Source organism: Trachypithecus francoisi, unplaced genomic scaffold (genome assembly GCF_009764315.1).
Source record: "Trachypithecus francoisi isolate TF-2019V2 unplaced genomic scaffold, Tfra_2.0 Lachesis_group0, whole genome shotgun sequence".
Lineage (NCBI taxonomy): Eukaryota > Metazoa > Chordata > Mammalia > Primates > Cercopithecidae > Trachypithecus > Trachypithecus francoisi.
Genome location: NW_022681453.1, coordinates 15,951,830 through 15,964,216, shown reverse-complemented (window position 1 = coordinate 15,964,216; position 12,387 = coordinate 15,951,830). Strand labels below are relative to the sequence as shown.

Genomic DNA, 12,387 nt, shown 5'->3' with positions numbered 1-12,387 from the left:
AGCACTCCCACAAAGGCTTATGAGAAAGTGGCCTCTAAATGCAGACCATTAAGATGCTAAAATTGGCAAAGTGAGGTGGAGCCATTCCTCAGAGAGGGAGAAGGTAGGAGATCAGTGACAGCTGAACCGACCTTGGGAAGTCCTATCCTCATTCCCCAAATGTTGGGCAAGCAGCAGAGGTGGCAAGTAGCCCCTCCAGAGCCCTCTGTGGCTCCTCCCAAAGCACTCTTCCCCATCATCCTACCCTGCGGGCACCACTTCAATAAAATTTGGGAAACAAAGGGAGAATTCAGTGCTGAAGAATAAGTCCGCAGGGAGGGATAAAGAGTAGTCCCTAGGTGTGTGCTGAGGGAGAAGTTGCACTGAGGGACAAAGCTCAAGGAAATGGGATGAAGGATTTGGAGGGCCAAATACAACAACCAAAAAATGGGCAGAGCCAGGGAACCTTAGGGTGGGGTTGAAGGATGAGGTTGACAGTGAGACAGGCTGCCTTGATCTCAGTTTGACTTACTGGGGCTTGCAGTCATTTGAATGAGGCCTCCTATTAAGCGAGGAGACCACCCCTCATATTGTCTTATGCCCAACTTCTGCCTCCAAAGAAAGAAAAAATAAAAAATAAAAGGCAGAAATGAAATCCACAAGCAGACAGCCTGGTGCCACACCCTGGGCCTGGTCGTTAAAGATCGACCCCGACTTAATTGGTTAGGTTATCTATAGATTACAGACATTGTATAGAAAAGCACTGTGAAAATCCCTATCCTGTTCTGTTCTGATCTAATTACTGGTGCATGCGGCCCCCAGTCACATACCCCCTGCTTGCTCAATCGATCATGACCCTCTCACGAGCACCCCCTTAGAGTTGTGAGCCCTTAAAAGGGACAGGAATTGCTCATTCGGGGAGTTCAGCTCTTGAGACAGGAGTCTTGCCAATGCCCCTGGCCGAATAAACCCCTTCCTTCTTTAACTCAGTGTCTGAGGAGTTTTGTCTGCGGCTCATCCTGCTACACTATCATCCTTCAGAAATGAGCTGTCAGCCCCTACACCAGAGACTCAGCTACTCCTTTCCCCACCCTCTCCTTCACCTGCAACCCTTTATTGCGAAGATCTCACAACATCTCGAGCTTGTTACCGCAGAGATGAGGCCATTACAGCCCTGGTTTCATCCTCTTTTCAAAGAGACAAAGGAAGGGGTGATTCTTGACTAGAAGGCACCCAAAGCCATCGGCCCTGGCCTGGACAGAGGTCCCCTCTGCATCTTGTTGGATATAAAATGCTCTGGGGATAAATGCTCGGTGCCACAAAGTAAAACCAGCACTCAGGCAAATTTTCTCAGCAAGGCAATTTACTTCTGCAAAAGGGTGCCACGTGTGTAAATCAAGATCACAAGAGCACACAGAACAAGGGAAACCAAGGGGGTTTTATCTTTAACACAGTCCCTATCTCTGTGTCACTCCCCCATGGCTTGTGGCCGGACTGGTCTGAGCTGACCCGATGGGCTACTTGTACATATTTTCCTAAATATAAAAGGGGAGGGGGATGTGAGGTACAGAGGTGGAGCATGTAAGACGTGCAGTTTCAGGGAAAGAAAGGATACAGGTAACCAAGGGAACAGATGTGAGTTATTGATTAGAGCTGATGGGAAGGCACGTAGGCTGTTTACAGTAACTAGGGGCAAGGAAGAACAAGAAAGTTGAATTTGAGAACAAGGATAAGGAAGTTAACAGGCTAAACCCTTTGCAGAGAAAATCAGAAAGATTTATTGCATCTTACAATTCCTCCCTTTTAATTTTCTTATGATCCTTTCTCTTCAAACTTTTTAAACATGTCTTGGCTTTACCATTTGATTTGATCTAAAAGGAAAAGCTTACTTGAATAAGGTAGAGGAGAACGAATGGAGGCTTTAGTAAGTGCTGTTTGTACAATTATTTGTATTAGCCCACGGATGCATGGTATGACACAACACCCAATGAGAATGAGGACGCCTACTACAACTGCAAGGGAAATAAGAACCGACACCATGATTCCTTTCCATTTACCAAACCACTTTCCTAGTCATCCTCAAATGGGGTCATTGACTCCAGAATTTTTAGCTAATTCATTGGATAAAGTGGTAAGTCTCTGCAAGGCCTTTGTTATGCTCCCATCCGGGGCAGTGTTGTTTGGGATGAAGGTACAACATTGGGTTTTAATTATAACACAGACTCCACCTTTTTCGGCTAATAACATGTCTAGAGCTATTCTGTTTTCCCAAGCCATTTGGCTAGTAGGCCCTAATTGGTCAGCTATTCCTTTGATAGCATCCCTGGTGTAATTAATAAACCACTGCTGGTTATAATAGATGTAATTTATCCAAGCTAAATTTTTATTAATAGTTACCCATGGAAATATGGATTCAAATCCTGCAGCTATTTGGTCTCGGGCTTTGAACCTATCAGGCACTCCCTGTGGGACTCCAATGACATCTATGTAAACTTGAGAGTCAAAAGACTGATAAGGGCTTCTCTTATTTTTCGGTGTTGTGGTTTTTCTTTCTCTGGTTGATGAAATGACAGGGTGAAAGGGATAGCCAATTGGACAAGAGCATAAGTACTGCTCCAGTTACTTAGCAGTATCCAGTAAGGGTCCACCACAATACCACCATACATCAGCTGGAGGATGACTAAGAGCAGACTGATGGGTAAGCTCTTGGAAGGGCTTAAGCTCACTGCGTCCCATTAAGCTTCCCAGGAATGCCAAATTCTCCCCCTGTTGTGAAAGACATGAGGTGAAGTTGACATTGGGAGATGGAAGCTGGATGGTCCTCAGGGGCTGACCCACAGGGTGTTGGACTTTGGGATATAGCAGAGAGAGCGCTTGGCATGATTTGTTGCTCCAGGCTGTGGAATCCTGGGAAAAAAAAAAAAACTAGCACACAGCACATGCCTGGTTGATCAAAGTGGACCTAGTGGAAAGGGGACAATCTGGATCTCTGGTCTGCAGTGCGCACAAGCATAACAATTGCTTTTTTTTTTTAACATGCGGACAGAATATTGAATCCATTCCAACCAGGCATTTACATCTTGATATCCTGTTTCAGTTGTTAGGCTTTGTCTTAAATCTTTTACTTCTACAATATTTACTTTGGCGTTGTTTTTAGGTAGAGTAGAAGTTTCGGATAAAGAAGAAGAAGGGGGGTCAACAAAACGTATTTTAAAGAAGCCTATATGGTCATATCCATTGGCCTCCACTCCTAATCCATACAAGCGTTCTAAAGGGGGCGCAGGATTGGTGGACGTAGGGGCATTAATAGAGATTGTTACTGGGTTACAGTGGTCAAGTTGACAACTAGAGGGGGTGATTCCTTTGGTAAGGCGGAGGTAAGATTTTAGGTCGGTACAGCTTTCTGGGGAGGTCCCACCATATTCTCTGGTAGTTAGGATGACATCTGCCCACTGAGAACATATCTCCCAACTTAGGGTGCCTTGGTACCCCCGCCATGAGCAAGGCACGGGGTCAATGGCTTCTCTGAAGGGGCAGAGGTATTTTTTTTTTTCTTTTTTTGAGATGGAGTCTTGCTCTATCGCCCAGGCTGGAGTGCAGTGGCGTGATCTTGGCTCACTGCAAGCTCCGCCTCCCAGGTTCACGCCATTCTCCTGCCTCAGCCTCCCAAGTAGCTGGGACTACAGGCGCCCGCCACCACGCCTGACTAATTTTTTGTATTTTTAGTAGAGATGGGGTTTCACCATGTTAGCCAGGATGGTCTCGATCTCCTGACCTCGTGATCCACCCGCCTCAGCCTCCCAAAGTGCTGGGATTACAGGCATGAGCCACCGCACCCAGCTGGGGCAGAGGTATTTTTCTAAAGTAGAGACATATCTTTCCCCGTGTTCATCCTTTTGACAAGGCATGACAAGGCAAGCATCAAAGATAATGATTTGGGGTGAGTCTGACCTAGTTACATTGATAACAAGGTCAGCAAGAGAATGAGGAAAGAAGAAAGGGGAATAGAATAGATAAGAGTGTTAAACTTTTCTTTTTTTTTTTTTTTTTTGAGACGAAGTCTTGCTCTTTCGCCCTGGCTGGAGTGCAGTGGCTGGATCTCGGCTCACTGCAAGCTCCGCCTCCCGGGTTCACGCCATTCTCCTGCCTCAGCCTCCGGAGTAGCTGGGACTACAGGCGCCCGCCACCTCGCCCGGCTAGTTTTTTGTATTTTTAGTAGAGACGGGGTTTCACCGTGTTAGCCAGGATGGTCTCCATCTCCTGACCTCGTGATCCACCGGTCTCGGCCTCCCAAAGTGCTGGGATTACAGGCTTGAGTCACCGCGCCCGGCCTAAACTTTTCTTAACCTTAGGTTTGAGGGGTTTTTTTCCCTTGGATAATGGCCCACGACTTCAGGAATGGCGGTGCTTTCTTGACTCAGGTGTGATTGGTCCACCTTTTCTTGCTGTTTGGACTGCAGTTTCAGTGGTTAGAGGCCCTAGGCCAGCTCCTCAGGCTGGTGTCGAGGTACTGGAAACTCTAGGGGTGGTGCCTGTACTGGAAAATTGTGAGTTCTGAGGGAAGAGAAAGTGGAAGTATAAACCAAGTATGTAGGAATGTTGGATTGCTTTGAGAGGTAGTTTGGATTCTTAGTAGGGTAATAGGAAGTCAGAAGACATTTGATTTATGGCAACCAAGTCTCTAGACTTGTTTGGCTAAGGGTATAAATTCCTATACACATATAAACTTTGACTGTGCTATACATGGCTTGGGGTCTTTAATGGGTCCTCTAATGTAGGTAGGGATAAGAGGTTTCCTTCATAAGAGGTTTGAATAACATTTCTCTGAGTTCCCTTTAGCGCCTACAGGAGAAACGCTCCTGCAGCGTTATCTGATTTGCTAGGTTATTTTCTGGCTTACCTGATTTGCTAGGTTATTTTCTTGACTCTTGAAAGACAGGCTTTTTGGTGCCTGGGGACATGGACAATAGCTATTTTTTTCTTTTCTGGTAATTGAAGGTTACTTAACACTTCGGTGATTAACTCCTCATAAACAAGGCTTTAACTTTTACTATTAATTCAGTCTGAAATTTTCTAAATGTATGAGCCACCGTAAAAGCATATTTAGAATTAGTATAGATGGATCCTTCCGGGTCCTGCAGGTAGTTTAAAGCTTGACTAAGTGCAGACAGCTTATAAATTTGAATAGACTAATTACTAAACACTTTGATTTTCTCTCGGAACTTTTATTAATCACTGAACACCTGTTGCATTCTTTTTCCCTTAATCACTTTTGAAGGGGGTTTCTCTTGTTTGGCCGGACGTGTGTATGGTAATCAGTTAAATCTAAACATGTGTGCCTTCTTTTTAGATTTGGATCTCTCATTAAGAAACTTGTGGCCGGGCGCGGTGGCTCACGCCTGTAATCCCAGCACTTTGGGAGGCCGAGGCGGGTGGATCACAAGGTCAGGAGATCGAGACCATCCTGGCTAAGACGGTGAAACCCCGTCTCTGCTAAAAATACAAAAAATTAGCCGGGCGCGTTGGCAGGCGCCTGTAGTCCCAGCTACTCGGGAGGCTGAGACAGGAGAATGGCATGAACCCGGGAGGCGGAGCTTGCAGTGAGCCGAGATCACGCCACTGCACTCCAGCCTGGGTGATGAGCAAGACTCCATCTCAAAAAAAAAAAAAAAAAAGAAACTTGCTAGGTTACACGAATTATCAGTAGTTAATGTTAAACCATCCTTTTTAACAGGATAGCCTCACACTTATTTATACACATGTAATTCTTTTCTGCTAGCACATTTTAATATAAGTGACTTTAAGAGGTCGGATGCGGTGGCTCACACCTGTAATCCCAGCACTTTGGGAGGCCGAGGTGGGTGGATCACAAGGTCAGGAGATCGAGACCATCCTGGCTAACACAGTGAAACCCCGTCTCTACTAAAAAATACAAAAAAATTAGCCAGGCGTGGTGGCGGGTTTGTATAGTCCCAGCTACTCAGGGAGCTGAGGCAGGAGAATGGCGTGAACCTGGGAGGCGGAACATGCAGTGAGCCGAGATCACACCACTGCACTCCAGCCTGGGCGACAGAGGGAGACTCCATCTCAAAAAAAAAAAAAAGTGACTTTAAAGAACCAAAATTCTTTTCTGGTGGATATTTTTACTTTTAACACTGACCTGACCACAATAAATGCTAGTGGATATATCAGCTGAAAGATTATTTACTACTTGCTTAGGAACTTAGCTGCAGGGATACCTAGCTGCTTGGAGCTGAGGCTTAGGCCCCGTATTACTTGGCCTTGGCAAAAGTAAGGCAGATGTCCCATAATGCAGTCTGCTCGGGGCATAGGCTGGGGCCTGGCCCATGTGTCTTGCAGAGCCGCTGTCAATATGGTGCTGGGACCTTGGACCAGCCAGGGGGCAGGAGCATGGGCTTTGCCTGCCACTGGGGCGTACTATGGGTGGGACGATGCCGACAAGTTGCAGTGGATCCTTGATGTTACTAGCTCAGCAAAGGCTACCTGGCGAATTAGGAGTTCTTTTTGGGAGGATGACTTAGGCTGGGCCTGAGGGGAAGGATTGGGTGTATTAGGAGGGGGACTAGGGGTATTAGGTGGAGGATGGTCTAGGGGATTCCATGTGCTGTTCTCTTTGCCAGGATCCCCCCCTTCTCTCACTGGTTCTACAGTAGGGGCAGGTGCATAAGGGAAAAGGGAGGACAGGTCTTCACTTCCAACAAAGAGCATAGTCCAGTTCTTCTTGAGAAACTGGGCTTTTTTTTTTTTTTTGAGACAGAGTCTCACTCTGTCGCCCAGGCTGGAGTGCAGTGGCCGGGTCTCAGCTCACTGCAAGCTCCGCCTCCCGGGTTTACGCCATTCTCCTGCCTCAGCCTCCCGAGTAGTTGGGATTACAGACACCTGCCACCTCGCCCGGATAGTTTTTTGTATTTTTTTTTTTTCAGTAGAGAGGGGGTTTCACCATGTTAGCCAGGATGGTCTCGATCTCCTGACCTCGTGATCCGCCTGTCTCGGCCTCCCAAAGTGGTGGGATTACAGGCTTGAGCCACCGCGCCCGGCCGAAACTGGGCTTTTATTACTTACATGTTTAATTAAAAGTTGATATAGTATACCCTTAGTCAATCCAAACTTTGGCCAGAAGATTGAGGGACTGAGGATAGGTCTTTGAGACCAAATAGAACAGCAATTATTTTATCATGTTCCTTTGTCTTATGTTTAGTTCTCTTGTTATCTTTCCAACCTTTTAGCATGAGACCTAAGGGGCTATCAGGTGGTATATCTTTGAGACCTCGGGGACTATCAGGCAGTGTATCTTTGTTGCTAACTTTATCTTTTTTTGCTTGTATTATTTACCATACTGGGTCCTGGCTAGGCTCAATCTCTCATATTAGGAATCTCTTGCCTAGCAGGGGCTTGCTGTGGCTCAACCCCTCATATTAGGGATCTCTTGCCTGTCCTTCACTGAAAGCTTTGCTAAGGCTCAATTCACCTATCCTTTAGCTCCACCTGCTGGAGGTTCCTTGCACCCTTCTTTCACTGTCCACTCTGGCTGCTTCCCTTGAGGGAATGTTCCAGGTCACTCTTAGCATTGATGGCAGGTCAGTATAAATCCCAGACAGGACCCCTAAAGGGCCACCCTAAGCCATATGAGATGACCATGGAACCGCAGATTGGACTCACTCCGCACAGCAGTAGTGCTTGTTACCATTCATGCACTTTCTTTTTTCTTTTTTTTTTTTTGTATTTTTTAGTAGAGACGGGGGTTTCACTGTGTTAACGAGGATGGTCTCGATCTCCTGACCTCGTGATCCGCCCGTCTCGGCCTCCCAAAGTGCTGGGATTACAGGCTTGAGCCACCGCGCCCGGCCTCATGCACTTTCAACCTCCAGAATGCCCCGACCCCCACAAAACCACTAGAGAAGTATTTTGTCACCCCTGTGATGTTTTCTACCTTGGTCTGTGCAGTCTACCTGGTCACCGCAGTATTGCAAGTCTTTCTTCCCTGCGTTGTTGACAGTCTGTCCAGGTTTATTCGTCACAACAGGTGGGTCTCAATCTCTTGTCCCTGAGGCCAGGGCAACAGGGCGGTGGGTTGTGTCTCCCCTGGGTAGGTTGACTGAAGACCCCTTCCCAAAGAAGAATGGGGACCCCGGACGAGCCCCTAGAATTGCTGGATATAAAATGCTCCAGGAATAAATGCTCGGTGCCATGAAGTAAAACCAGCACTCAGGCAAAAGTTTAATTCTCTCAGCAAGGTAATTTACTTCTACAGAAGGGTGCCACCTGTGTCAATTAAGATCACACGAGCACATAGAGAGAGAGACCAGGGGTTTTTTATCCTTAACACAGTCCCTATCTCTGTGTCACTCCCCCATGGGCTGGGGTTGGACCGCACAATCTGAGCTGACCCAACTGGCCACTTGCACATATTTTCCTAAATATAGAAGGGGAGGGGGACATGAGGTACAGAGGTGTAGTGTGTAGTTTCAGAGGAACAATGGCTACCGGTAACCAAGGGAACAGATGTGAGTTATTGATTAGAGCTGACAGGAAGGGGGTAGGCTGTTTACAGTAACTAGAGGCAAGGAAGAACAAGAAAGTTGAGTTTGAGAACAAGGATAAGGAAGTTAACAGGCTAAACCCTTTGAAGAGAAATTCAAAAAGACTTATTGCATCTTACAATCTCTTCCTGTGACTGCCTGGACCTGACAGTCCTCCTGCCGGACCAGACCTGTGCGGTGTCTCTACAGTGCCTACATGGATTTTAATAGAAAATGAACACTTTTTTCTCCCCCTCATATTTAAAGTAGTTGTTTGATCGTTAATTTTTCCACTTTTGTTTTTCTATGGGAGAAGTAACTTCGAGGTCTTGTGGAATGATGGTGTCCCACCCTTCCCCTGCACAGCAACCCCTGCACACACACATACGCACACTTTCTGTGGCTTTTAGCTCAGGCCATGGACACTTCCTGTGGCTTTTAGCTCAGGCCATGGGAAATGGGCATTAGGGTGGTAGGCCAGGCAGTGGGGAGATCCTACATTCCAGGTACCCCTAGCCCTTCCCCTAACCAGGCTAACCTTGGGGATTCCCTGGAGATCAACCACTTCCAGTGAGAGGGAGTGGACAAAAGCCTCTGGATCAGCCATTCCTTCTCTCTCCAAGTCCTTCTTCCTCTCCAGCATCAAAACCAAGCCTAAGTATTTTGAGGTTACACAAACATCTTTCCCCTTCTTTTCTGTGGCAGTCTCTTAGCAAATAAAGGCACTGGGGCCTGAGTGGACAGCTCTCCAAGGTACACTCATTGACATAGGGTGTCAGTTAGGGCCAGCCCCAGGCCAAGGGAGTAAGGTAAACTGTCAGAACCTGGGCCATATGGGCCCTGGGAGTGTGAGGAGAGACAAATGGCTAAAGGCCCTAGCACTATTCCTGGATGTAATTTAGCCACCCGAGCATGGCTAAAACACTGGGTACTGAGATTGGACGATTTAAGAGGGGCTGTGTTTAAAAACTCTTAAACCTGGTATTGGAAGGTCAATGATGTGGCATTGCTAGATCCCTGTCATTGAAGGCCAAGGTGGTGTGGCTATAACGTTTAAGTCCTGAGTCTGAAGAACTTTTAGAGTATGGTTAAAGAATCTTCGACTTGGGACTGGAGGGTTAGGAAGGGGACCTGGTTAAGGAGTCCCTCAGATTGTAGAGTTGGAAACTGAACTCTGAGTAAAATCTAAAGGTGGGGTAGGAGAGGACACAGCAAAGGCTAGAGATGTAGAAAAAAATAAAGCAGGAGGCTGTCATAGAAGCCAATGGAAGAACACAGTTGCAGGAGGAAGTAGTCAGATGCAAAGACCATTCCTCTAAGGGGACCGTCACTTGACAGCTCTGCCCTGAGAAGTTAGATCTCTGCCATCTTCACATCTGCAGGAATGTAAGTGGTCAGAAGGCTGTCCCCAAAGCCCTTAGAACGAGAGTGGGGTGGGTGTACAGTGGATAGATTTGACTCCCAGTATCTCTTAAGGGGCCACTTCCAGCCAACACTTTACTCTCACTCCATGAAGAAGGCTTCTCCCGAGTGTGTCCTCTGACATGTGGCAAGGAATGATGTCCACGTACAGCTCTGTCCACATTACCTTACAAACACGACTTCTCCCTGAGCATTTCTGCTGGTGTGGCTGATGGCTGACTTGCGAAAATCACATCCTCACTCCTTGCACCTCTAAAGCTTTTCCCCAAATGTGTCTTCTGGTGTATGTTGAGCTGTGACTTCCTCCTAAAGCCTCGCCCACACTCCGTGCAAGGATAAGGCTTCTCCCCCGAGTGTATCCTCTGATGTAAGCTGAGAGTGGATTTGTGGCTAAAGTTTCGCCCACACTCGATGCACGCATAAGGCTTCTCTCCTGTGTGTGTCCTCCAGTGTCTGTTGAGGAGTATCTTCCAGCCAAATCCCCGCCCACATTCCCCACACACATAAGGCTTCTCCCCGAATGTGTCTGCTCATGTGCGAGGAGAGTTGATTTATCACGAAAGCCTCGCCCACACTGGCTGCACACATAAGGTTTCTCCCCGGAGTGTGTAATCCGGTGGTAGTGGAGGGTTGACTGAGCTATAAAGCCTCGCCCACACTCTCCGCAGACATAAGGCTTTTCTCCTGTGTGTGTCCTCTGGTGTCTGATGAGCTGTGATTTCGTGATAAAGACTCGCCCACACTCTGTGCATGCATAAGGCTTGTCCCTAGAGTGTATCCTCTGATGTACACTAAGAGCGGACTTGAGGCTAAAGTTTCGCCCACACTCAAAGCACGTGTAAGGCTTCTCTCCCGTGTGTGTCCTCCAGTGTCCATTGAGGAATATCCTCCGGCTAAATCCCCACCCACATTCCCCACACACATAAGGCTTCTCCCCTGAGTGTGTTCTCCGATGTGATTTGAGCGTTGACTTCTGGCTAAATCCATGCCCACACTCCTCACACACATGAGGCTTCACCTCTGAATGTGTCCACTGGTGTAAGAGAGTCGATTTAGCATGAAAGCCTCGCCCACACTCTCTGCAAACAAAAGGCTTCTCATCTGAATGTATCCTCTGGTGTGTGTTGAGACATGATCTCCTTACAAAGGAGGAGTCGGCCACAGTCCCTGCACACGTAAGGCTTATCCCCTGTGTGAATTCTCTGGTGCTTAATGAGTTCTGACTTTTCACGAAAGCCTCGCCCACACACTGTGCACATAAATGACTTCTCCCTTGTGTGTGTCCTCTGATGTCTGATGAGGTATGGCTTGCAGCTAAAGCCTCACCCACACTGGCTGCACACATAAGATTTCTCCCCAGTGTGTGTACTCAGAGGACTGACTCAACTATAAAGCCTCGCCCACACTCTCCGCAGACATAAGGCTTTTCTCCTGTGTGTGTCCTCTGGTGTATGATGAGCTGTGACTTCCTGCTAAAGCCGCGCCCACACTCCCTGCACACCTGTGACTGCCTTTTGTCTGAAGATTTTTCTGCTGTGACTGCCTTCTGTCTGAACAGGTTTGACTTCTGGTTAAAAGCTAGTGCACACTCTCCAAACCTGACTGCTCCAAACCCTGGGGTTTCTGCCCTCTTGGAAATTCTGTCTACTTCCTCAGAGCTTGCATTCTGGGCTGGGCTGAGCTATATCTCTAATATTCTGTTGCCTCCCTGAGAGCTTATTGGTGGTCTCTGGAACAGGCTAGAGAATCCCACTAAAGTCCCCCTCTCATTTGTACTCCAAAACAAGGGTCTGACGCCTCCTTCCACTTGTTGATCTTCTGCTTCAGCCCCCCTGTGATTTTTATCAGAAGGACATTGTGGCTGTGGCTGATCCTCTGGGCAGGGGTTTCCTGGGTGGAGCTGATTTCCTGCATGGAAACCTGGAATAGGATGATTGTGTAGCTCATCTTGGCTGAGGAATTGCTGACTGCCAAAGGCCAGAGGGCAAGAAGGGCAGGTGTGGACTTCTGGCTTTGATTCTGCTGAAGACAGAAAGTTGCCAGTCAGAAAAGTCACAGGAAGGGCTGACTGGGCTCCTGTTTTATGGTAAGACCTGGCCCATTAATCATTCTAAATGAGTAAAGTCTTTCTCCCCAAGATGTGCTATGCAGGACCTGTATTTCCATTCAACTTCTTCAAACTTTTGATTTGGAAATCATTTCAAACAGACAGAAAAGCTGCAAGAATATGAATAATACAAAGGGCGGGTACAGTGGATCATGCCTGTTAATCCCAGCACTTTGGGAGGCCAAGGTGGGCGGACTGCCTGAGCTCAGGACTTCAAGACTAGCCTGGGCAACACGGTGAATGCCGTCACAAAAAAAGTTCCTGATGTATCCCGTGATTAGATTCAGATTATACATTGCACTCCATTTTTACCTATTACATATTTTACTTTAATTCAAA

At 47.3% G+C, this 12,387-nt stretch overlaps 1 protein-coding gene across 11 annotated transcripts in view; it reads right to left on the bottom strand.

Annotated features, from left to right (window-relative positions):
• LOC117080711 (zinc finger protein 875-like) overlaps nt 1-12,387 on the bottom strand; it is a 42,215-nt gene that overhangs the window by 12,503 nt on the left and 17,325 nt on the right. For 2 of the 11 annotated variants that reach the window (XM_033205958.1, XM_033205970.1), the window contains one exon: nt 8,194-11,960. The exons of 2 other annotated variants lie outside the window; for them this stretch is intronic. In XM_033205958.1, coding sequence (XP_033061849.1) covers nt 10,171-11,286 — 1,116 coding nt within the window. In that variant the 5' untranslated portion in view covers nt 11,287-11,960 and the 3' untranslated portion in view covers nt 8,194-10,170. Of the gene's footprint in view, nt 1-2,274; nt 2,887-4,326; nt 4,534-7,310; nt 11,964-12,387 lie in introns of those variants that run through there. 7 more of the 11 variants (XM_033205967.1, XM_033205961.1, XR_004435941.1 and 4 more) reach the window with 6 other exon arrangements.